This window comes from Pagrus pagrus (genome assembly GCF_965226575.1).
Source record: "Pagrus pagrus genome assembly, chromosome: 3".
Taxonomy (NCBI): Eukaryota; Metazoa; Chordata; class Actinopteri; order Spariformes; family Sparidae; genus Pagrus; species Pagrus pagrus.
This window is the reverse complement of record NC_140187.1, coordinates 19,763,135-19,789,939: the sequence shown is the minus strand read 5'-3', so window position 1 is coordinate 19,789,939 and position 26,805 is coordinate 19,763,135. Positions and strand designations below refer to the sequence as shown.

At 39.8% G+C, this 26,805-nt stretch overlaps 1 protein-coding gene across 1 annotated transcript; it reads left to right on the top strand.

Annotated features, from left to right (window-relative positions):
- The first annotated feature begins 5,800 nt into the window (after positions 1–5,800).
- On the top strand, positions 5,801–25,947 carry c1ql4b (complement component 1, q subcomponent-like 4b). Its single transcript, XM_084348104.1, has 2 exons — positions 5,801–6,440; positions 22,980–25,947. The coding sequence occupies exons 1-2, from the start codon at positions 5,901–5,903 to the stop codon at positions 23,157–23,159; spliced, it is 720 nt and encodes a 239-aa protein (XP_084204230.1). The 5' UTR covers positions 5,801–5,900; the 3' UTR covers positions 23,160–25,947.
- The last annotated feature ends 858 nt before the right edge of the window (positions 25,948–26,805 follow it).

Genomic DNA, 26,805 nt, shown 5'->3' with positions numbered 1-26,805 from the left:
ACACAGTGGCCTGTTGGCCTGCAGAGACCTGAGTTCATCCTGCAGTGTTGGGAGGACATGTGACTCCTGCCGGCCGCAGGAGCTTCATTATGTCACTGAAGACAATTTCACCTAAAACTATGTAAAGGGTATCTCACATGACACAATATGATTTTAAGGATTAATATTAAGTTGATTTCCACTTTTTCACCTGGACAACAACAAAGCAAATGACGGGGGGGAAAAAATGATTATGCATCATCATGTTTATAATAATGTGATAAATAACCATAATTTAATGATCACAATCATGCACCAACCTGTTATAAGGCCACCAAATAATCATATGAGGGTTGTAAAGAAAACAGAAACTCCATTTGCTAAGGAAGACTGTGAGATGCAGTTAAAAGCTCTGGCCAGATTTTTTGCCAAATTTAACACAAGAATGGCACTTAGTAGAGTGCTAACCTCCACCTCGACGCAACAGTCCTCTTTATCCACATCAAAATGTACTCACTCTTAGACACCAGCCACCTATATGCACCTGTTTTTTTCGTCAAGGTCCATGTTTTATTATGTGAAAAGTTTCACTATACACATTCCATTGATTTACTTTACGGTGGAAATGAACACTGGTGAGACATAAACATAGATCCTGACAGAAACTGTCTTTGTGGTTATTTATTAAGGAGTAAGTTAACAGAATATTCAGGTTTCAGCTGAAAGATCAGAGCTCGGTGATTATAAGGCACTGTTGTCCATAAGACAGATAAAACAGAAGTGAAGATAAAAAGAGGAACTGCGACTGAGGTCTGGCAGCTTCAGACGTATCTTGTGATTGTCGTCTAAGCCAGACAGCAGGTTGTGAAACCATCAACGCAGCACAGTGGAAAGTGTCATTAGGTCATATTCATGTCAGCACATAGAGCAAGATATATGGTTTGAGTCAAATATATATAGATATATGATAAACTGGCATCACATATATTAATTATACGCTGCTTTTGGAGGCATAGTGAATTGTTCTGTCTATTACTTAATCAAACATCACATGGTCTTGCCTCAGTGTGGCCTCAGGTGTTTGTGGTTCAGATGCTTGTGGTCTAAATACTTCCCTTTTCTTCAAACAGCACTATATTTACCCAGCATAGTGATTTTGATATTTTATTTTTATTTCTGTGCATTTTCTGCTCCTTTATACTTCCACACCACTACATTTTAGAGGCAAACATTGTACTTTTCACTCCATTACATTTGTTTGATAACTTTAGCTACTTGTACTTTGCAGAATTCATGCTGCATTAGAGCCAACGTAGAGTTTTTCTAAATTAATTTATTACAGCAGTATGTACATTTAAAGCTGCTGTAAGCATTATTTTCTTATTAAAATTTGTATTAAATAGCTCTATATTCCAACAGTTATCACTGTTATAGAGTGTTGGTCAGGTACCCATGTCTCTCTTACCCCGGCTCATGCAGTAAAAGAGAAAGAAATGTTATGGTATCCCTGCCCACGTTACCCAATCAGGACAGAGAACTCCAGAAAGAGGCGGTCCTGTCTGCTCTGGGACCGGACAGAGAGCAGGATCCTCCTGGTTTGTACCTACACCGGCAGGGAAAGCTACCAATTCCAGCGCTCCTGGTGACGATTTATACTATCAAACAGGCCAAGCAAAGAAAAACGCTTGACGAGAAGAAAGAGGCAAAGAGAGCGGCCTTGAAAAAAAGAAAGGAGTCATGCAGCTTACAGCAGCTTTAATATCAGATACTTGAAGACTTTTGCTCAAGTACTATTCAAATGAGTGACGTCCACTTTTACCAAAGTCATATTTTAACACAGTATCTTTATTTTTACTCAAGTATGACTTTTGGATACTTTTTACAACACTGACTGCCCGAGGGATCTCTCCTCTGTTGCTTTTTCCAAGGTTTCTTCTTTTTTCTGTTTAAGTGAGTGTTTTTATTCCCACATGAAGGGGTTTGATTTTGTTTTTATTTTGGAAATTTGATATTTTGGGCTGTATAAATAGAATTGACTTGACTCGGCTTCATGGCCACGCTTGTGATTTTAATGACAAATTGTTATACATTATATATAAGCTTTACTCACCTAGAAAAATCATCCTATTTTACAAGCAGCTACCGTGTGCCCAGCTGAGTTCAGTTTTTCTCTTGCTCTGGCTTATTGACGGGGTTGAGTCAGTGGACCTGTGAGTTAGCAACAGCCAAGTCTTAACGCAGTAACCATCAGGTCTGCAGAGCTTCCAGTCTGTTGTTCCTGTATAGCCTTCTTATCAATCACACCTCTGCAACTCAGACACCTGAAGGTCAGAAAAGAGATATCAGAGTCAAGAACACGAGAGGAGATGTGCCACATTACAGGGTAATAATGAGGTTATATTTTGTCACAGAAGAGACTGAGTATTGTACAAACCAAAAGCAAAGATCAAACTGTTTGTTCATGCGAACCATAGCTTTAATTAAACACAGGCGAGGATGATACAATGCAGACAAGAACATATAGATATCATATATCATGAGGAAACAGGGTCGGAGACAGATATAATCGCTTCACAGCTTATATATTCATCGGCTTAGTTAATATTTCATGGGGCTTTAAAAACCTCATTCTCTCTAAATTGTCCTCCCTTCTTGGCAATAATAATTTAAATGCAGGGAGCCTCGGAGTGTGACACCAGTGTGTCGGAGCCCACATGTAAATTATATGTGTATGTGTGCACATATGTATGCATGTGGGCACTCACATGCATGCCATAAAGTCACATAAAGAAGCACTACCAGGCATGCACACACAGAAGTGGATGAAAGCTGATAGTATGCTGTAAAAGCACATGTTCACAAATGCAGAAAATTCTTTAGCTTCTCTGCTCCAGATCTGCCAATTTCGTAAAATGTAGAGACCACACGGTTTCCCACTTTCCGACAAGCAGTAGTTATTTTCTATCTCCAAATGCAAATGTAACTAGAGGCTTGGCATCTGCCTGAGGGCTCAGTTGGCTGACAGTATGCATTCTGGGGAGTGATCTATTGATCCATATTCAATATCTGCTACTCTCTCCTGCTCAGTAAAGTTGGGAGATGAATAAATAAGAGGCAGAACTGACAGTACATACAAGTACATGTTTGCCTTAGAGAGCTAAATGGTTCACTCGCCTTTTTCTTGTGTAAATGCCCCCAAGAACAACATATTTTCTATAAAACACATTTGAGGACAGATGTGTTTCTAGTGTCAGGGAAAGAAACACCTGAAAAGATCTAATATTTCAGAGGAGCCTCTGCTCTATAACAGCCATTAGAAATAACAAAAACAATGTCCAATTTGAGAATTAATCAAATCTATAAATGTAAAGCCAGAGAGAGAGAAAGGAGAAAGAAAAAAAAAATAAGAGACCAGGAGGAGATGAAGGAGGAGGAGGGGGGTTGTCAGCAGCGATACATCTTTCATCTCTAACGAGGTCTGAAAGCTACAGAAACGCACACATTGACAACAAGCCGAGAACACCCCTATCCTCCTTTCACCTTATCCTTCTCACTCCGCCATCCTGCCTGATGTGTGTCAGTCTCACATCTGGATAACCCACGCTTTACTCACACTCCTGTCTCCTCACACCTGCTGTTCTGGCAAATACAGCTCCACAAGTAGATCTCACTCATATCTTAAAAAAAAAATCTATGCACATGTCAACAGATTACATACTGTATGATCTGCTGTCTGGAGCATATATCAGAGTAACTGACATGTGCTGTAGCTTCAAATAAAGATGCTGTAAGAATAATATTATTTTCTGGTTGTGTGGTGCCAATAAATCTCCAATATTTGAAGGGAAATGGACACCCTATGATTGAACTATTATACTTCTATAACAGATGTAGTCATTTGATTTGTGAAAAGGTCACATGCAGGATGGGACGGTGAATCAGTGTGTGTGTGTGTGTGTGTGTGTGTGTGTGTGTGTGTGTGTGTGTGCGTGTGTGTGTGCGTGTGTGTGTGTGTGTGTGTGAGGGCGGGGGGAGCAGCGGCAGGCAGATGCTGAGGAGAGAGAAGCAGGACGGAAAATACAACAAGTGAGTGAACTGTTGCTCCGCAAATAAAGTCGCTTTCTGCAGCGGGATTTCTGCACGCCGGAAGTCTGTCAAAGTAACTCGTCAGAATATGTAATTTTATTAGGAGGAGCCACTTTGTCTTTGTACTATTCTCACTCTTGTTGTTTTAATTCCTCCGTGTCTGCTCGGACTGCCTGTGAGCGCCGCCTCGAGCATCTTCGGACGGCGCGGTCTGTCCACCATGCAGCAGGAGTCCTGGATGAAATGCTGCAAGTTTAAATATTAGTGTGTGTTTGTGTGTGTGTGTGTGCGTGTGTGCGTATGTGTGTGTGTTTGTGTGTGTGCGACTTTGAGTTTCTGCACCGCAGCGCAACTTCACCCGATGCCACGGTGAAGAAAGCGCTTCAGTCAGTCAGTCTTTGGGAAGGATTTCATCCCGGTCCTGGACCAGTTTTCCTGCGGCGTGTCCACCTGAACCCGCAGCGTGAAAACCCCTGAGAAGAAGAAGAAGAAGAAGAAGAAGAAGAAGAAGAGAAAAACAAACAAACAGGTGAGCTGATGTGTTTTTTTTTTTTTTGTAGCGTGTCAAAAGTTTGGTGATTCAGTCTCTCATCTTGCTCTGATTAAATCCGGACCAGTGTTTAAAATTCAGGTCACTATTTTAATTAAAAAGGGAATTTGTAGCCTATTAATTAGAGTATCTTTGTGCTGTTTGTAGCATAATGAACGTATGGGCCTACACTGCGATTATATCAACATGCAGCTGTGAACCCAGCTCGTCTGATTGTTATATTAATGATGTTTCATGTCTTTACTTTTATCAATAATCATACATTTTTTACCTATAGTAAGCCATTTTCTTTAGCCTATAACATATTATTATTTAAATTGCTGAATGCAAATTCAAATATTTATTAATTACATTAATGTTTTATCCGTTATATTTCTTCTATATTTAAGGTTAAGAGTCCACAGGTGTTATAGCAAAGGGTTTTGGTTTTATGAGTCCTTGATTGCTTATTTATTTATATATGTGTGTCTTCTTTTCCTTCCAGATCGCTGTGATAAAATGTTCCCTCTTCATCCGAGCTGCCTTTAAAACACGGGTTTCCACGTTCAGTTCACTTAGCCTTTTTATGACCTGCAACACATCTGTACTTTGAAAAGGAGGAGCAGACTGCCGAGATAAATCTAAACCAAACAACGCTGATAAGGAGAAAGAGAAAGAGGTGTGAGCCCATCAAGCAGGGAGGAAGGAAGAAGAGAGCAGAAATTTAGCAGTTTCCTCGTTCTTCTCCTCTCATCCCTGGACAGACAAGTAAAGCGCCCTTCCCCATATGTGGTGGGTGAGATGAACTCCAGTGGGAATACTGTAGACCCCACCTGACAGCTCTCTGCCTGAGCAACTGAAAGCTTTTTACTGGAGCCTCCACAACCACAAAGCGGGATAAAAAAAAGTAAAATTGCCGACTCAACTGAGATATAGAATATATATGTTATTTTTGGCTTGCAAAATGAGGTTTTATCTTTAGATTCAAGCAAACAAAGGATACAAAACAAACGTACTGAACACCAAGAAATGGAAAAATCTATTTGTCATTCTCCCCCCGACTTCTGATTTTTTCCTCTCTTAGACTTGCTGGCCCCGCTTATAGAATAGCCCCCTATTTCTTTCCTCTGCCCCACCCGATCACATTTCCTTCCTACACCCTTTCAATCCACTAGTTAATTTCTACCCAGAGTTCAGCCTGGCCGGCACAACCATTCCAGCTAAGGGGGAGGAGGACTTCCTCACACTGGCCGCCTCCCGGCTCAGCCGCAAGAAACGTGTCATCGGGGCTGGCGTCGGCGTGGCCATGGTTCTGGTCCTGCTGGTGGCCATTCCCCTATTGGTCCACACCACCAAGGGGGGAGGGTCCGGAGGAGGGGGCACGCATTACGAGATGCTTGGGAGCTGCAAGATGGTGTGTGACACTTTCACCCCCCCACAGGGAGAGCTGACAGCCGTCTCCCCTCAGCCCCCAGACTTCCCAAAAGGCAGGGGCAAACAGGGTTATAGAGGGAGCCCCGGACTTCCTGGTCCTCCAGGTCCCAAAGGGCCCCCTGGAGAGCCTGGCAAGCCCGGCCCACCTGGTCCACCAGGGCCTGGACCTGGTGGATATGGCTCATCCTTCTACAGTCCCAAAATCGCCTTCTACGCAGGCCTCCGGAAGCAACACGAAGGGAGTGAAATACTGAAGTTTGACGATGTGGTGACCAACGTAGGGAACTACTACGAGCCGAGTACCGGCAAGTTCACCTGCCCTCTGCCTGGCATCTACTACTTCACCTACCATGTCCTGATGAGAGGAGGTGATGGGACGAGCATGTGGGCCGACCTCAAGAAGAACGGACAGGTGAGTGTGTCAGTGTGGGTGTTCGGTGTGTGTGTCACTCTGATACTGTGATCTGACAATTGTTGAAAATCTCTTGTACAGGACACCAAAACAGAAACACTTTTATAATGCAAGCTAGTGAAACATCAATTATCTGGTCAAATTTAATGACAAAATACTAAGTTTGTAACTGCCCTTCAGAACTACAAAAGTTTCCCAAGGTTTGGTTAGGTTTAGAGACAAAACAACATAGTTAAGTGGGGGCCTTCATCGTCATAGTTACAGTAATAACAACTTAGGGAACATGGTTAAGGTTACAAGAAACCAATGTTTAGTGTTAATAGCTATAGGATCATCAGACTCCCATGTCAAAGCCCAGTGTTGAGCCATCCATCCATCACGACTTCCTCCCCCTGCAGGCTTTGTGGGGCAGATGTAGATTGTCTCAACACATCTCAACTCGCTTTTCGTACCATGTACTTTTCTCTACTTCGTGCTTCACTGCAGATAGTACACGCTCAACACAGGCAGGATTTTTAGCTGATTGTCATCTCAGGGATCAGGTAAGAATCGGACCAATCAGTAGTCTGCAGTGTTCTTACATCGTCTCTTTGGCATCGTCTCAGCTCGTCTGAGGTAAAACCAAATAAAGTACCAGGTACCAGGTACTATCCACAGTGAATAAAGGAAAAAAAGCTGCAGTGTCGAGTCATGCAGAGGAAAAACGACTACCGTCACACCCTTTTCTACCAACAGACAAGATACCTCCTACAGATCCTAGAGTTCAACCAGTCATCTAATGAGAACTGGACACCTGATCTAGGTTGACTATAATCGTTTGCCTCATGTCTTTGTCCACTCTGATTAAGACACAGTAGCGTTAAACGTCGCAAAATTAAAGGCTCTAAACGTATCAGTGTGCTCCAGTCCCCTTTTTTCCTTTGAACGTTTGCTATCCTCGAGCTGAGAAGCACCTGATTCAGCTGCATTTTGCTTTAAGATGCTCAGAGAACCCTGTTTCTGATGGATGCCAGAGGGCTTTGTCACTTGAACATAAACATGTCGCTTTTGGGCGTTTGCTGACTGATGCTGTTGTTCTTCTTGGTGAGACAGTCTTTAAATTAATAGACCCCCTAAAGAAATGTCGTAAGCAACACCTCTCTGTGACAGGGTCAACAATTCTGATCTTTAAAAGTATCACAGAGGTAGTATTTATTGCAGGCCTATTGAATTAGACTCTGTTGTATTGCACAGGTGTTGCTAGTCTTGTGTCATAGTTTGACGACCACTAAGAAAATAGTTTCTTAACAACCGAGCATTGAGAACACCGTGATGAAGTTTTAGACAAAGAAAAGTCTGATGCAACGGTTCCACAAAAATACCAAATGAATCAAAATGCTGTTTACTCAGAGCCGAATCTCAACTTTTGTATGGAGCCCTCGCTTCAGTAATGCAGTTTCATCACAAAGTGTTTTTTCAGTTGTTGATTTAGAAGAAATGGAGGCAGGATAATAGTAGAAACAGAGGTGGGACTGCTTTATATGGAAAACTGTAATTAATTGTACAACTTGCAAACAAAAGGGAAAGAGAGAGAGAGAGAGAGAGAGAGAGAGAGAGAGAGAAAGTGACAGCCAAGCGATCAAGAGGATAACAATCCTCCATGTCTCAGTGGAACAAAGCCAAAATGCAACAGCTGGCTACTGTCCTCTGAGGAACTCTGACTTAACTCTAATAAATAAACAAGTACAAATGTCTGGAAAAAGCCTTGAATGCTTCCATCTGGAGATCCATGACAAGCTTGAAGTACTAAGCCCTCACTCTGGTGAGGAGCCCTGATTCTGACATGTGTGCTGCAGAACAGAAGAGTGATGTCCTGGGGATTACCAGAGAGGAAGAAGAAAAAAACATGCTTTGCATTGTTACAAGCCCAGTCAAACCAGGCTGGGTGTCTGATGGTACAGTTGTGGTTTATCTACACATAATTTACATGGTACATGAGCTGACAGACTAGAGCAGACTATCACCTCACCAGGCTGCTGTTCACTGATATGCTTTACTGAATCTGCATCTTAAAGGACTGTAAATAGGCTACAGTAAGTGGTCTAATAAGACCTCAACAGGGGACAGCTCAACAGTTTGCACTGAAACCTCCTTCATTAATCCAGTGTGAAAAATGCCCAGTTTCAATTTGCTTCTCATTATATGAGCTTGCTCAGATTTTTTTTCTTTGTTAGTTGACGATGTAGAGATAGACAGGAAACCAATGGAGCAATAAAAGTTTCCAGCTTGAATCAGACATCGGACATTGCAGTTGAGAAGAAGAAGAAGAAGAAGAAGAAGAAGAAGAATCGTCTTTATTCATCACATACATTGTACAATTTAGTGAAACTTGTTTTTGTAGTCAACTCGTCCCAGAGGAGCAGTGAGCAGCCAACACGGGGCACCTGAAGACCAACTCCAGAGCTATGATACGGTCAAGGGCACAGCACGGATAATTAACCTCATATACATCGATGGTGTGGGAGCACCCACAGGAAACACCTTGAAAGCTTGGGGAGAACATGCAAACTCCACGCAGAAAGGCTCTGTCCCAGCAGGGATACAAACCCATGACCTTCATGCTGTGAGGCAGCAGTGTTCACCACTGTGCCACCATTCTGGTAAAAGTCTTAACCAATAGGCTACGAGAGTGCACTAGTTCCTGTGTGGGAATCAAACTGGAGCTTTACGGCTGCACCACACCTGCACAAATTATTTTTTTTTTTAACCTTTGAACATTGACTTGCCATTACTAAGGGCATCTTTTTGATTTTTACATTGTAGCCTCTTGTGTGCACCCTAGCACATATCCCTTATTATCCATCACAAAAGGCAATGGAGATTATGAAACATTGGCTCCTTTTTCTTCTTGATTTATCTTTAAGTTTGTGAAATACTTAAGAACTTAAACTTAAAAATGTGTAAAAACATCACACTCTCCCAGAGCACAAGGTGAAATATCATAATTGCCTGTTTAGTCTGCTACCTAAAGATATCAAATTCACAGTGATACAGTTCAGGGGAAAATGGCAAATCCTTATATTGAGAAGCTGGAAACAGAGAATATTTGGGATATTGGTCTAAAAGATGAAAGCATACCTCTACCAAGGCCACACAACCCACCATATTAGTGATTAACATGTTTAATCTGCTTTTGGATGTGCCACATTTTTTAACTAAAATACGTAAGTGAAATAGTTCATGAAAAAACTGTGAAAAAGTTCACAATCCCTTTGATTTAAATGTTGTACATTTCTTTATAAATTCCTGTTTCTGGACCAAAAACTAATCACTTATTTGTGACCCAAGTTCACACTTGCACTGCTCAGTATCGAGTGAGCTTTTTTTCATACAGCTTTGGTTTTATAGACTTCCTGAATACAGGCATCATTATATTGTAGATCTTTTTTGTGACTGATCAAGTCCGTAAAAATAGTTATTCCCTATTTCACTGATTTGAGGGGATGTGCATAAAGTGTAAAGAGGACAGACAGTTAAATGCCAGATATAATTGGGGGACTTGGTTTGTTGCGTGCCTTCACAGACATTGTCATTCCTGTCTCCTCCTGCTGTTAAATCTTTCATAGCCTTTAGATGAGATCTTCTCCCCTCCACCTGTGCCCCTCTTTTACACACACACACACACACGCACGCACGCACGCGCGCACGCACGCACGCACGCACGCACGCACGCACGCACACACACACACACACACACACACACACACACACACACACACACACACTATAATCGTCCACACTGGCTATTGACTCCTTCCCCATTAATTATCTTTTCCATCATCTAAATTATTTAACCCAATTCAGTGCTGATCTTGCCCTCACAGTTTCATTGCTCCCACTGTTTTTTTTCTCCTGTTAATAGACAAGTGCTCTTGTAGCAGAGTGCACCAGCGAGGTCAATGACAAAAACCTTGAGGATAAAACTGAAAAAGTTTGTCACTTGGCAGACACTCAGTAGAACATTATAATTATTACAGTGAAAGTCTTTCTGAATGGATATTTTGTTCACTTATATTTGAATTTGTCCATTGCGTGAGAGCATGCATTAAAGGATTTGTTTGACATTTTGGGAAATAGTTCCTTCTCTTATTCACTTTCTTGCCAAATGTTAGATGAGAGGATTGATACCGCTGTCATTTCTATGTCGTGTCATGTGTAGCCTGGACTCAAGGAGAGAAACCTTGTGCATAAAAAATAGAAATGTGTGTGCTCATGGTATAGTTAATGGTATAGTTTGACACTTGAAATGCACTTAATTACTTTCTTGCGGAGAGTTAGATGAGAAGTTTGATACCACTCTTACGTCTGTATGGTGAATATGTAGCAGGGGCCAGAAGTCAGTTAGCTTAGCTTAGCATAAAGACTGGAAACAGAGGGAAACAGCTAGCCTTGCTTTGTTCAAAATGTACAAAATTCACCTACCAGCACCTGAAAAACTTTCTAATGAATTATGTTGGGAAAGTTACTTGAAAGATGTGAATTGGTTATTTCAAAGCAATTTCTTAATCATTTATCACTTAATCAAGTCCTCAACAGCAAAAGTAATTACATTACTAATTACACAGCTCCTCGAAGCACAAGAAGAAGTCACATATTCTGTATTTAACACATGTACAAACAGAAAATGATAATCTGGTTTTTAATTACATTAACCGAAATGGAATGTAACTAAGTACATTCACTCAAGCACTCTACTTAAGTAACATTTTGAGGAACTTGCACATTTTCTGCTCCTCTATACTTCCACTCCCCTTAATTTTGGGGCCAAATATAGAACTTTTTACTCCACTACATTTATTTGGTAACCTTTGCAGATTACATGCTGCATGAGAGCTGAAGTAGTGCATTTTTTTTAGACTTGATTCATTTTATCTACAGTCAGGTAAAAGAGAAAACCAAAACACTGATTCTGACAATCAGAAAAATCCTATAATTGGTCGACCCATACTACACAGTACATACATACATGTAAATATATGTCTAGCTTTACTTTTATTTGTACTTTTGATACTTAAATACATTTAATATCATCATACTTAAAGACTTTTACTCAAGTACTATTTGTTTGGCATTCACTTTTACCAAAGTAATATTTTAACACAATATCTTTACATTTATTTTAAGTATGTAAGTACTTTTTAGAACACTGATTATTAGGTTAATGTGGTTTATATTTTATCATTGTCCCATCCTCACAGAGAGGTTGCAGGTCTCACACATTCACAAACAAAATCAGGTGATTTCCAATTATAGTCTGGGTAATTTGAGAAAACCAGTGAAGAAGCCACAACATGTAAATGAGGCACAGTGGAATAAGCAAAAAAAAGCCCATTGCTCTCTCTTCGTTTGCTGCCTTCTAACTGCATCCTCACACCTCCGGCCCCTACACCATGTTAACACATCTGCCAGCAGCCGCTGCAGAGAGGCAAATTGATAAAAACCCTTCAACAAACTCCCGCTCAGACAGCGAACAAACAGACACAATAAAATGTCAAAGAAACTGCTAATCAACACATTAGATCCTGTTTCTATAATTTGTACAAAAACCCAAAGCTGATGATGAAAATACGCCATTTTAGGGTAGTAATGTGTCATAGTGTTATGCTAAGCTAACAAGGTGCTGACTACACCTTCATGTTTACCATACAGACATGAGAGCGAGCACATTGAAAGGGAATAAGCGCATTTCCTTAAAATGTCAAATGATTCCCGCAAAGCCTGTTGTGTATGTGTTTCGCAGCATTGGTGGTGGATGTTGTGTGTGTACGTGTGTGTGTAAACAACAATTGTCAGACTGATATGCATGGTGCTGATCAATGTCTTGTCAATGGGAGCTGAGAATAAGACACATCCTGCGGAGGGATCAGGCAGGACACAGACAGTAGGGCTGACAGAGAAAGAGAGATGGATGGATATTCACAGGAGAACAGACAGAGGAGGACGAGAGAGTAGGCCACATGAGAGAGAGGAGTTGAGGAGAAGAGATAAAGTTATGTAACTAGACATTTGACTGACATATATGAAACCAATCAGACTCATGTCACCAGCCGATCGTCTTCTGTTGGTTAATGAAATGTCTCGCTGACCTGCTGGTTTACACCAAGTTTGCAGAGCTGAATCCTCTTCACTCCTTGTGTCTCATAACTCATCAAAAGATTGGTGTTGAGGTAGATGACCTTTTCAATGGATATATAATTCACCACCAATATGTACTTTGCCCTTTACTGTGATGAGCATGGAGTGGGAGTATGAATATTTATAGCTGGTCCAACTGGTTTGGTCAGTTGGTCGGTCTAGCCTTACCCACACACAGACACACACATACGCTCTATAGTTTTGATGACATCTGTGTGATGGTAGTATTGCGGTATCTCATATGCTATTGGCACATGGTAACCTCATTATCTGGCCATGGCATTAGGTCGCATCTGACCTACTGGAGGATGAAACTGGTGGACAAACCTGAGCCTTATTAAAGCCATCAAAACGTCCAACATGTGGCTCAGTCTTAAGCATTCAGGGTGTTGCAAGAAAAGACGGATGAATGAATGAATTTAAGTGGACAATTAAGTTTTGGATTAATGGTACATTAAAGATGTCTTGGGTTAGAATAATAGATGTCTAGGTGCGAGTGTTGTTATTCATTGTAGTGAGTGGATTTTTGTCTTATTATAGTTTTGTTTTTATTGCTTTACAAGCATCGGTCAATACTGATACCACTTTCTCAAAACTCTTCATCTGCATTACCAACATGCATGTCGGTCAAACAGTTTCCAAACTCACTACATACAGTATCTCATCACTTGTTTCAAAATAAGCTATCTCGGCCATAAAACAGGCAACAGTTCTCACTCAGAAAGCAAACATTTACTCATAACACACTGTCCTAAAACACTCTAAACAGGGGCCATTACATAAATGATTCACTTTTACCATTGAATTTTGAATAATTTTACATGTATAGTTAGTCACACCACGAGCCAAATAGGTAATTTTCTGTTTAAAACCACATTTAGTTTATTAAAGGAGACATATTATGCTCATTTCCAGGTTCAGAATTTTATTTTGGGTTACTACTAGAACAGGTTTTATAGCTTTAGCACCCAAAAACATGTTGGTTTTCTCACACTGTCCAGTGCTGCAGCTCTGTTTTCCCCCTCTGCCTGAAACACTCTGTTTTACCTCCTGTCTCTTTAAAGGCCCCTCCTGAATGCCAAGTCTGCTCTGATTGCTCGGCTCACACACGCCTGAGCCAGCACCACTAACAACAGAGCAGCTGTGCTTAATCAACTTTACATGCCAAACTCGCTGCAAGGCATAAATTATACAAATGTGTGACACGGTGACGTAGTGTGATGTCACAGAGTCACAGAATTAAAGGCGGGACTGCTGACGAATTGTTTCAGGAGCAGTGTTTTCTGTGGGAGAGAGGAGCTTCTGTTGGTGCGGACTTTGACCTTTTTAACTTTCAAGGTCTTTTACATGCACCTATAAAACACTGACGTAAAGAACAAAAATGAAAAAGCATAATAGTTGTCCTTTAAAGTAAATACCATTTCTACATTTCAAAATGCAAAAAAACTTTTTCTGCATACAACTTTACAACTCAATATCAAATCCTCCTTTAAAAAAAACAGCATGTTTTCTATCCAAGAGGAGAGTCAATCATGGTGCAACGACTTTATGAATACTACTGTAACAGTCGGCATTACAAACACTGCATTACTTCCTATGTTTCTGTTCTACCCTCATACAACGGACAACATGAAATCCATTGTTTTTAACGATTCAGTTATTTTTCTTTCCAATGTTGAATATTTGCCTCTTTGGCTACATGCTGCACAGTGTATTGTGTGTAAAAGTATTTAAGTCATCTTTATAGAAAATATAAGTGACAGAGTTTAATGAGCTACATGAAATTGCTGCGGGTGATCAAAATAAAATGAATGTAAAGGTGTTAGATTCCTATGAATAAGGGATCAAGCAGAAAAATTGTGTCTTTTTGGCTCTCAAGCATCAGGCAGCAATGATTATGTTGTGCAAACACTCTACACATCATTGTTTTCATGTACTTTTGTATTTACATAAAAAATAACTAATAAGACCTGTGAGCTAATTAGATGATTTAAATATTCCACTAATAAGTTGTGGTGATGACAAGCTTGGACTCACTTAGAAGAAGGAAACAGCTCGTCTTCAGTAGGTAGGTGTGATGTGGCTACTGTGAGAGGTGGAAGCTGCTAATTACAGTATGTCAGACAAGGTGTCAATATGAACCTCATGTGGTGCGTTATTAGACAGTTTCAGATTTATTCTATTTTGGCACGTTGGGAGCCATGGTGTGTGTGTGTGTGTGTGTTGGTGGAATAATTTATAATCATCAAGTAATTTTCTGTGTGATGCACTGGTTTAGTGTCAGACATTATAACATTATAATAGGGAACATTTTGTGATAGAGGATAAAAGTCTACCCTTGCAGACAGCTTTTCTTGTGGCGCGAACAGAAAGAATCCTCTCATATACCCTGCAGCTTGCCCTTGTTTTCTCTTCTTGCCCTTTTTCTCTGAGTCCACACACATTTATACGCCTGTTCATGCACACAGCCATTATTTGACTATACATTTCTGTTATAATGGCTGAGGCCATTATATCCTGTTGACAAAAACGACTCGGCTGGTTGTTGCTGTGCTTTGTCATGCCTTTGTTGTGCTTTCCTCTTGCCTCCCCATTATATCATTATTTCTCCTCATCAAGGAAGCAGGATTTTGTCCTTTTCATAAACAGCAGTGTTTCAGCAGCGTTTGATAGTAGCAGAGCCGGCATGAACTCTGGTAATATGTACACTGGATTATTATCATTTTTAAGAGGTACATCAGAATTAGAGGGATTTTAACTTCTGACCCGTGCACAGGTTTAAAATGATGAATGAGTGCTGTGTGCCCTCACTCTGATTGTGTGTACAGGTATAAAACACACACAGATGTTTATACAAGTCAGTAAACAACATTTTATAACGGAATAGTGCAGTTTAACTTTAGAGCTGAGGCTTTGCTCAAGTTGATGCTCTGCAGGTAGACCGTCCACAGACCCCATTTATATCCAATTAGAGCCTCTCCTCTCCCCTCAAAGGCTTCAGTCTAGAGCCAATTAGAGACTTTCTAATCAACATCTTGACACCTTGGGTCTTGAGTGTCATGGCAAAATATTAACATCTAGCATGCCAATTAGTGTGTGAGACTGCAGTGCAGGAGAAGGGTTACATGTCGACCCGCATAATAGAAACAGGATACCTCAGTCTGGTACACATGAATGGAGGCAGAGAGAACACTTTTACAAAAAGGGCCATTTCAATTGCCCTTCTTCTTCTCTCTCCCAGTTCACCCTTAGAGGTCCCTCAGGTAAGTTTAAGAGACCCTGTCTCAATCACCTCGCTCCGCTCTGAGAGGTCTGTACATCACAGTGAATGAATCCTGTCAGTTTTATTACCAGAGGATCAAGGCACCACTGCGAAACAAAACAAAACTGAAAAAATAACACACTACATGGACAGCCCACCTCCCCAACCTCATTTATACCCCCAGCCCCCCGCCTTCTCTGAAGCAGGCATGCTTGATCAGTTTGTTATCCAACAGGCTCCCTCGCCATCACTCAAAGCCCCTCTCAACTTTGGCTTCTTTTTACCCGAATCCTGTGCTTAGACTGTTAAAAGTGCATGCAGCTGCTCGCCCGTCTGTGTGTCCTCATCCAAATTTGTCTTCCCTTCTCCTCACCCCATTCCCTCCTTCCATCATTTTTATCTGAGACATGGCTCCGACATAAACATTATGAACAAGAACTTTGATATTGGGTCGATATGTATAGAAAAAGATGGAAGATCTTTGGCTAAATAAATTTGAAATACAGTATGTCAGCTCTTAAATGTGTCACACAAATCAGTGGCACACAGCAGAAGATGTAGATTTTATTGAGCATTTAGCAATGTCAGTGAATTATTTTCTGTGCTGTAAATTTCCTCTCTCTCTCTCTGTCTCGCTCTCCCCATTTAATGTTGCCCCCCTAATGAAAAGTGGAGGCAGTGTAATCTTCTCTATTGTCCCGCGGGTCTCCCTTCTCCCAAACAGCAGCAGATCAAGTCAGAACAGCGCTGGGCCAACAGACAGAAATTCACTCCCTTGTCGCTATCAATCTCTGCCGCTGTTGACAATAATCCTGATTTGCCTTTCCCTCTTGTTTTCACTCCCAAAGCCCCAGCGCCTCCTGCCCACTTTAAGACAACAACGTTTCACTGTGATTGTTGCTGACAGCCGAACCCGCAGATTCATCAGTGCTGGTTTCTGTGTCACAAAGCTCTGCGATGTCACCAGCTCAGGCTCGGTCCAAGACATTATAATACAATCCACAGTTGCGGAGGAAGTGTTCAGATGCTTTTAAAGAAAATACCAACACAAAAATGATCAATTACAAGTAAAAAAAAACTATCATTCAAAATTCTATTTAAGTAGGTAGGTTTGGTAAAGTAACACATTTTAGAAACATTTAAGAAAACAACATTTCACAAAAAACATTGCTCAAAACAACATTTTTAGAAAACCCAACATTTTCAGAAAACACAACTACATTTTATAAAATACAACATTTCACAAAATACACCATTTCTCAAAAGAACATTTTCTAAAACATGTTTCATAAAAGGACATTTCTCAATACAACAACATTTAGAAAACACGAAATTTAAGAAACACATTTCTGAAAACAGCAAAATTTTACACAATTTGACGTTTCATAGAAGATAACATTTCTCAATTTTAGAAACACACAACACATTTTGGAAAACAACATTTCACAAAACACGACATTTTAAACATAAACATTTCTCTTTACAACAATGTTATAGAAAGCACAACATTTAAGAATACATAACATTTTAGAAAACACTACGTCTGTATTTACATTTTTTTTGGATGTTAAGAAATATTTAATATAAACAGTTTCCCTCTTAATGTTTGTTTCACTGAGAGCAACTATTAATTCATGATTAACTTAAATTCCACTGTGGTGATAATCCTGTCCGATGTGATAACTTTTAAATGTCACACTCTTAAAAATATGTGCATAAAATGTATATGATAGCTAACTTGTCCACTGGGTTACTGTATATACAGGAGGAGAACGTGACCATGAATTAATCATAAACACAATGCATTAAATGTCAGCATCTCCACTGTCTGAGTCCAAGCTAAGTAAACCAACGTGTCTTATAAGGAAGTCAACCATTTAAAGCCATAAATAACTATTTGTCCTTTTGGCTGGCAAATATAATTAGCTGATGTTCATGTTTTAAAGGCCATTTCAATGAGGTGGTGTGAATATCACTGCTGCAACCTTTGTTATGACCCTTAAACAAGGGTGACGCAGGTAAAGGCAGCACCCAAGAGCCTTTTTTTAATGTGCTGCATTTATTTTAATCAAATATTTTAATAGGAGGGGTTGTAATAAAGTTACCCATGCACATGTATAGAGGAAAACCAGTTTTAATTGCAATCTTATACTGAATTTATAGCAAGTTACAGCAGCCTGTCAGCCTTTAACTCAGTTGAAAATAGTGTCAGGGGAATCTTGCCATTCAACCATGTAGACAGATGTTGGATGTACAAGATGTCAGAATCTCTTTACTGTTATATTTTTCCTAGAACCTATTAGGTCTCCTCATGGGAGCTGTTCAGTCCCTTCAGAGCAAAGCAGTCTAACAGTATAAGATAGCAAAATGTCTCATATGCCATGTGTTTTTTCCTCAGGTATTCACTTGAGATTCATAAAAAACAAAGAGGAGAGAGAGCCACTCTTGTCATCGGGATGGAGTGTGTGAATGTGTGTGTGTGAGGGGGATCTTATCCTGACCTCCTGCTAGTATTTCATGGGCCCATTTGACCACTGTAGCCTATCCTGTGCCCCCATTTATTGTGATTGTATGGAGTTATTGAGGAGTTGGACCTATTAGGCGGTGGAGCTGCCATGGCTGTCCGACTACCAATTACCGTAGCCTGCAGCCGTGTATAGCCTGCCCTGATGCATCTGGAGGTAGGGAGGGATACTGCGAGGGGGGTAGGGACAGGAGGCAGAGGGGGTCGTGTGGAGGAGGGGGTCCTCAGGAGACCTGCCACAGCAGCGCGCCGTTAATCAATCCGATTTAGACCGGACAGGGACACACTTAGTCGTTGCTCCCGCCAACACTGCCATGGCAGGGGAGAGAAAATGTGTGCGTGACCTGCATCTCATTGGAGTGTAAGGACACAAAAAGATGGATAGATGGGTCCAGAATGAAGAGATAGCGATGGGGTGGCGAATGGGAGAGGGATGATGGAAGGGGCGTGAGGTGTGGAGGGAGAGACAACAATTAATGGAGTGATGTGAGTAGAATTAAAACAAAGGAAATGTATTGATTCATTTCTGTCTGAAGGAGGGGAATAAAAATGTTCACCTTCTCTACATGGAAGACATGCTTGTATGGAGAAATATACTGAGTTAAATTGATGAAATAGGAGGGAGAAAAAACTCATTATTGGAGGATGAGGAGAAATGGGTAGTTTAGTCTTGTTTGATTTGTCTTAGTGATCACAAGAGAGTCAGAGAAGCCTGATGACGGGTGGAGATGATGGACCATATCCTCAGTCAGACCCAGAGCCGGAGACAAGGATGGAGTGAGGGTAGCAGATTTGCATTCATTAATATGTATGCGCTTGTGTACTTAATTTCCACCATTAAATGGATCGTCTGCTTGAATAGTCGGTTACTTACCCAATGATGGTGCAATTTATTATAAGCAGATTTGCTTACTGGATGCAAAAACTTAATAATAACTTACTTGGTCTTCAAACTTAGAATGTGAGCAGACAAAATAATGGAAACACAAACATCACAATTCTTCTGTTTATGTTTATAATTTTATTTTTTTGTAGTTCTTGATGCACACACTGCTTTGGTCATTTAAATGTCAGTCATGCCAGTGGTGGAATGCAACTAAGTACATTTACTTTCATGACACTACATTTATAGTCACAAAACGATTGAAGAGTATATTAAATATAATGTTTAGAGTGATAAAATGTAACTAAGTAGTTTCACTTAAGTACTGTATTTGAGTACAATTGTATTAGGTATTATTTTAATTTGAGTATTTCCATTTTCTGCTACTTTATACTTCCACCCCACTACATTTTAGAGGCAAATGTGGTACTGATCACATACTTACCTATTAGAATTCATTTTATCTGCAATCAGATTTTTTTTAAAAAGCATTGATTCTGATTATCTTAAAATGCTGAATATCGGAGTGGGATTGTTATTCTCTGGAAGAAAAGATAAGTCTAAAGTCTAAGGAAGAAAGATGACATAATATCACCTGTGTGAGGCTTCATCCAGCTCTTAATGAAACCGCCTCTTAATAGCAGCATGTATGGGAGGATTATGATCCTGGAATATGGGGGCATCAGCTGTTATGTAAACATGTACAGTCATTGTCAGATGTAATGACTTTGTCTTAAATTACCGGCAGGACAATTACAGACCAGGCATCATGTTTAATCAAAGATCCTCTGGGTTTCTTCTAACATAAATCTGTCCACGAGTACATTAGAGAGTGAAGGATGACTCATTAGACAATATTACACGTTGAAACTGTGTCAGGCTCCAGGTTCTGTGATCGTCACACCAGATATCTTCAGTGTGTTGAGTTGGAATATGGCAGACATTAATGCCAGTTTTGTGACGCTCATAATGTCAAGCTCTGTTGGAAGTGTCTCATAGGGTTGCTTATTAAATTGTTTGGTAATTAGGCGGCTATAGACTGTCAAGGCTTTTGCATGTAATATTATATTATGATTTCATATATATATATGTATATATTGCCAAAAAGAAGTAGTCATATCTATTTCTTCAGAACACACGTTTCTTCATGTTTCTTTGAAAACGCAAATGTAATATGATCAATGTTTTTACAATTGCTGTGTCATCTGAAGGATGTTACTTGTTACCTTTTTTTGTGCACACAACTTTGGCTCATTCTGACTGTTTTCATCTGCATTGTCTTCTTTTTGTTTGTTTTAGCAAGCAGCTGTTGCCATTACTAAAAAGCTCCAAAAAAAGGAAGCGACTAGCTGGTGAACATAGTGGAGCATTTACTGTAGCAGCTAAAGAGAGGGGTATTTTTCTCAGGAGATGGGCACAAACATGAATTAATGCTTATGTTGCTTGTTATCTATGGGATGTGTAAATTGGAAACCGTTTGCCAACAAAAAGTTTGCCATGCCAATTAAGGAGGTGAAAAGTATGCCAGCATGGTGATTCAATATTCAAGATGTTTTTTGTGACCCCGGTTGTACAAGTACACTAACGTGAAATTCTTTGGCTGAGAGACTCAACTACAGAAATAGCAAATAAGTAATATGGTGTATATATATAAAGAATTATAAACACAGTAAAATAGCAGTAAATGTAAACAGTAAGGTAAAAAAGGGAATAGGTATAAAACAGCAGGAATAAGGTATATATGTACTGTAAATAAATAAACATGAGTACACACAAATAAAAACCCAGAATGTAATAGAAAGTAAGTATAAAGACAACAAAGAGCAATAATTTGTGCAATAGCAATAAGTATAAACAGGATATAAATAGCAATAAAAACGGGATAATGTCTAAAATGTATAAAAGAAATACGTATGTAAACAGGGTCCAAAAGCACTAGAAGGTTTTTTGTGATTTAACTAACAGTCTTTTATGTGTTATATACAAGTGTAACACTCACCATATACACAGCTTAACAGCAGAAAGTGTTAGTATCTAATGGTATTGATGAACAACTGTCGTGGTTCAGCTGTAACAAAAAAATGTCCGTATATCAGCAGTCAGTATGCGTAAGTCTTCGCATTCATTGCGTTTGCTGTAATGACGTGACAAATGAACTGATGTCCTCCATGATGCCATCCCCGCAATCCCCAGCAGAGTCTTATCTGCAACAGGTGGATCAGGTGTGAGCGTACCAATCCTCTGGAAAAATTGATAGCGGCTCAGAAAGGTTGTGCTCAGATGGAGGTTTGAGGCCAAAGATCACTGCACATCTCATCTATCTAACCAGTGGACAGGAAGGCATCTGTACTGATGACTTTACACCGAGATCACAGAATGAAACAGGAAATAAAATGGCACCCGATATATTCAGAGACTGGTTGTGGGTGGGATACTTTGATAAGATGGTAAAGATACAGCTATTATGAGCCTCTAATGTAAAAGATGGATTTCTAATAAATTGCTTGATTATTTTGATTAACCAACCTGATAATTTTGTAATTTTACCATTTATGTGTTGCATTTCATGCATAATACCTGCTTTCTTCATATTAAAAATATAGAAATCCATATTTTTGTATCAATTCATATCAATCCATATGAAATAGAAACTTCACATGTGTTTCTTCAACCTGGTCATTAACATTTAGACGGCTGTGGTGAACGTGCTCCATTGCAGGTGATGATTAGTGCGTTAGGACTTGCGATTCAAGTAAGAGCAGAGAGGATTGTGGGAGCTGAGGCTTGGGAGATACATGGATGAGACTAATAAATTATGAATAAAAATCATCTTCATACATCTAGACATGCTCACAGATAAGCAATCTGAAAAACCTGCAATTAAAAGGTTTTTGTATAATTATGTATTTGACTAAGTGTTTTAATTCTTCAATTCAAAGCTTTATTGACATGAAAGTCCTGAAACAATGTCAAAGTTTTAGGAAGGTTTCCTGCTTTGACGAGTCATTACAAACAAAAACACCTTTTTTAAGTTCAGTTGAGTGAAAAGTGAAAAAAATATTTTCAGTTCTTAAAATGAGTGTCCGGTTTGATAAAAACACGTAACCACCCTAAATTTAAAAGCTCCACATTCCTCCTCTATCCAACCTCCTTCTCCATTTCGCATTTTTGTAAGATGTGCAGAAGTTTTAGCTGAATGTCAAATTGCACCTTAAAAAAGCTGCTAAGCCTAAAACAGTTTCATTATGTCAGCTGAGCGCTTAATTTTCCCATCATGCCCTGCACTGTTGAAGGAGTTTTTACCCCATTAAGTCTAAACTTTGGGTAGAAGCACCAAGTCCTTGTCATATGAAAATGTTGAGATTTAAAGATATTTAATATCAGCACAACCTATAAGGTAGGAACATAGTCTCTGTGGTCACCGCCTTGGCAGCCTTGTCGCCTGCATCTCCACTACACACCTCTAGATATGAAAGTCAGGTCAAAAGTATGTAATGTGAATGTGATATGACACATTTTGTGGAAATGTCAATATGGTACATAACCTATGACACGTACACATTTGAATGCATCAGAAATATCTACTGCTAACATTTTGTCCTGGCCACTGCGCTCCCTAAACACACACCACAAAACTCAATATTCTACTTTTTCTCTATCCCTGGAGCCTGTTAACATCTTTTGTCTCTTTCTCAGGTGAGGGCCAGTGCAATTGCTCAAGATGCAGATCAGAACTACGACTACGCCTCCAACAGCGTCATCCTCCACCTGGACGTGGGAGACGAGGTGTGCGTACAGCTGGACGGGGGCAAAGTTCATGGCGGAAACACCAACAAATACAGCACCTTCTCTGGCTTCCTCATCTACCCTGACTGACAGTATACTCACATTTATATACTCTCTCTCTGTAATCAAGCAAAAAAAAGTTTCCTCTCCATTCTGCATCTAACACACCGTGCTGCCATGATGTAATTTGTCATTTCAATGCTCTTCAGTACACAACACATGTAATAACATGATCACAGTTAACAAATAGAGTTGGAAGAGAATTTGTGTAAAAATGAATATAGTCTTGTATATATTACCAGTTAACACTTACTTCTGATACACACACTTGTGTAATCATCACTCTGTGCCATGTATAGTATGTGTGAGCATGGCTACAACACACGATTAACATCTGTTACAGACGCATACACACACAGGTGTGCACACATGCATTTCCTATCAGTTGTTACACTGAGACAAGATGACCATTTCAGCCACCGGTCGGTCTGAAATCGACTGAAATGATCTCTGAACGTAGACTGGAAATCGAAGTGTGTGTGTACTTGGCTGCAGCCTCTCGCCTTCACTGTGAGATGGATTTCCAAACGAGAAAAAAGTCATGAATATATTGATCGGCGCTGATAATACAGCCGACACCGTGTAACATAATCCAGTGTGTTGTATGTCTGCGTTTATGCCCATGTGCAAGCATATGTGTGTGTTTGTGTTGAGCCGTCAGAGCGTCACGTTGCTGTTAGTTTGACTTGCACGGCCTCCGACTCCTGTTAAGGGAGGAGGCTGTCAAGTTGTTGGTAACAGTCCCTTAACACACACAGTATATTGATACTGAGGTTTAGCTTTGAGATTTTGCCTGAGCCAGAGCTTAGGACTGAGCCTCATCATGTCCCGCTAATGAGGCTTCTTCTCCAGCCTCTGCTGTTCAGTCACACTCACACCTGGCATCTATAGTTTGCTGTAGGACTAAAATAGATACAAGTTATTTATCATTCTACAACACAGGGTTGTATGACCAAACGCTCATCGTAGCCAGAAGCCAGCTAACTGGCTTCTGGCTGTTGCATCTCGTTTACCCTTCAGACATGAGAGTGGTATCGACCTTCTCATCTAATGCTCTGCAATACCCCTTTCACACTGGACAATAAACACCCATAAAAATCTGGCTTTTGTTTTTAATGGTAATGGGTACAATCGGCCTCGTCTCTACTCCCACGTCAAATGACTCCAGCTCCAATAGGCTGTGATTACAACAAAGCCTATTGGTAGTAAAATATATTTAAAAAAGTAACCACCATAATTTTGTTACTGGCTTCCTTGTCGGTACCCGATCTTTGACAGCTGCCTGATCGATACTGCGCACATGCAACTCTCAACACAGATGAGAAAGAAATTAGCTGTCTCACTCCTCAGTTATCAGCTCTGGAAAAAGATTATGTGTTTAATTCAGAATGTTATTGATTAAGACTTTGAACACAAGTTTAACGTCTTCTGGATGCAGTGCGATGTGGTTTGTGATCTGCTGCTCAACACACGTGACACACACAAGTAAAAAAAAAAGCACAAAGGCAAACTCGTCTGGCAATGGGAAAGATGTCAATCACTTCTTTTAAGCGGGTTTAAACACATTTTTAAAAAAAAATGGCATTTACCTGCTAAGTGTATTTCACAAAGGATCAAACTATTCCTTTAATTTTACCACTAAAGTTCTTATGTGAAGATGTTTTTGAAATGCTGGTGACTGTTGTCGATGTTTTACTGCCATATGCCATACCTATGGTTTTCTGTGCCTTACACTCTCTTTTTCATTTTTATTTTTTATGCATGACGTTTGTCTTGTTGAGTCCAGACTATATGAAGATGCTGGTCCGTGTGGTAAAAAACTGCAATCTGTATTTCAACATGGGCGGTCCGTGCAAATGTTGTCACTCACTTGATGATGCAGTTGCCAACTGAGGACATCTTTCTATCTAACTGGATGTAACTTACTGTTGTAAATAAAAGCCCCTAAAGTGGAGACTGAGGTTCATTGTGTGTGGTGGGAAACACCTGTGGGAATGAACAACAGAAGCATGTCACTGTGTGAATTAAAATTTGCATCCAGAAAAAAAACAAAATGTTTATGTAACCAAATTATTATATTAAATATTTCTATTTTTTTCATGATATAGACGGGTACAATATAATCCTTTGAGCACATCTGGGGAAGAAGAGAGCTTCAAATTGGTCCAATAATACACTTGAGAAAATGTGTAGCAAAGACTTGTGGCGCAGATCCAGATAGCATGACTGTACCCTGATGAGATTTGGCTGTGAACTTTACCGATGAACTCATCATTCTTGTGCTGTGAGTGAAAAACCGTCCTGACGTTGTGTTTTGTACACACGCATCCATTCTGAGTGGCTTTACATAAACTCTGTGCCACGCTGCGTCCTCCTGTGTGTGTTCTCCGGCACTGTTACCTTTGTTCACGAGCAGTGTGGATTCATTGTTGTCATTGTACTTTGCAAGCTGAGTTGTGTGTATTTGTTATGTACGAAATCAACATAGATTTTTCTCTGCCCTTGAAAACAGCGAAACACAATAAAAAAAAAAAGAAGAAGAAGAAAATTCGGGATTATTTTTCTGTCACTGAGTCAGAGTAACACCAGTGCTTTCTGCGTTCTTTATTCTCTTTCTGCAGGAAAACCAAGAACTCAGCATTCAGGCGTTGGCATCTGTTGTGATGAGTGATCACTGTTTATGATTACAAAGATCTGAAGATTTTATCAGAAGAACAGCTGACAAATGTATTCCAGCACTTCAGACAAGAGCCAACAATCACCTACCTGACATACCTTTGTTATTTCCTCCATTGATAAAGAATAATGTGGTAAATTATCTGACTTTGTGGACATTATTATTTTTTTAATGTTATTTTTGTTGATATTTACATGAACTCTGTAAACTGAGCATAATAAACACAATGAAGCAAAAAAGGGGACTAAAAGGAAAATAAAAGAAAGAACAAACCTGAAAACCCAATCTAAAAATGGTTTTTATGGAAAAACAGTTGTTTTATGCTATTTAACAAAGCTATTACAGTTATTAATTCATTTCCAAATCATATAACATGCTTATAGATTAGCATATTTAACACATAGTCCAGAGAGATCTCACACTTATTCCAGCACTTCAAGGCCATGCTGGAAAAATATAGATATTTTGTATAATTTGAGGTAGATTTGTGTACTTTTAGTCAAACTGAGAGCAATAATTAAATCAGCTCAAGTAGAAATAAAAGCCCAATATTACATTATACGCCAAAGTAAGTAATGGAGGTGATGCAGGGATTATACATTTCACACTGTCAGTCACAATTATATGATCGTTCTTGACAAACGAGACCTGCATTATAGTTTCCAAATGTAGTGTGTTATCTTGTATGAAAGCCTCCTGCCAACTGGATTCACATTTGCTGCGCTGGTCTTTAGCCAAACATTTGATTTGTTCAACAATTGAGGTATTGATTGTGTCTGAGCGCTGCATCTTAACAGATGGTGCCTCTCAGGGATGTAAATTAACATGAATACACAGATAATATCGCAGTAATAATCAGTTCTTACCTCATGATCCAATGTTGAAGCTGCGTGACTTAACTAACAAGCTGACATCAGGGACTGTCTCAAAAGTTTTGTCAATAGTTGTCTCTCTCATTTTAAATTGATTTTCATCTGGACTTCCTCTCGTTGCGTGCAC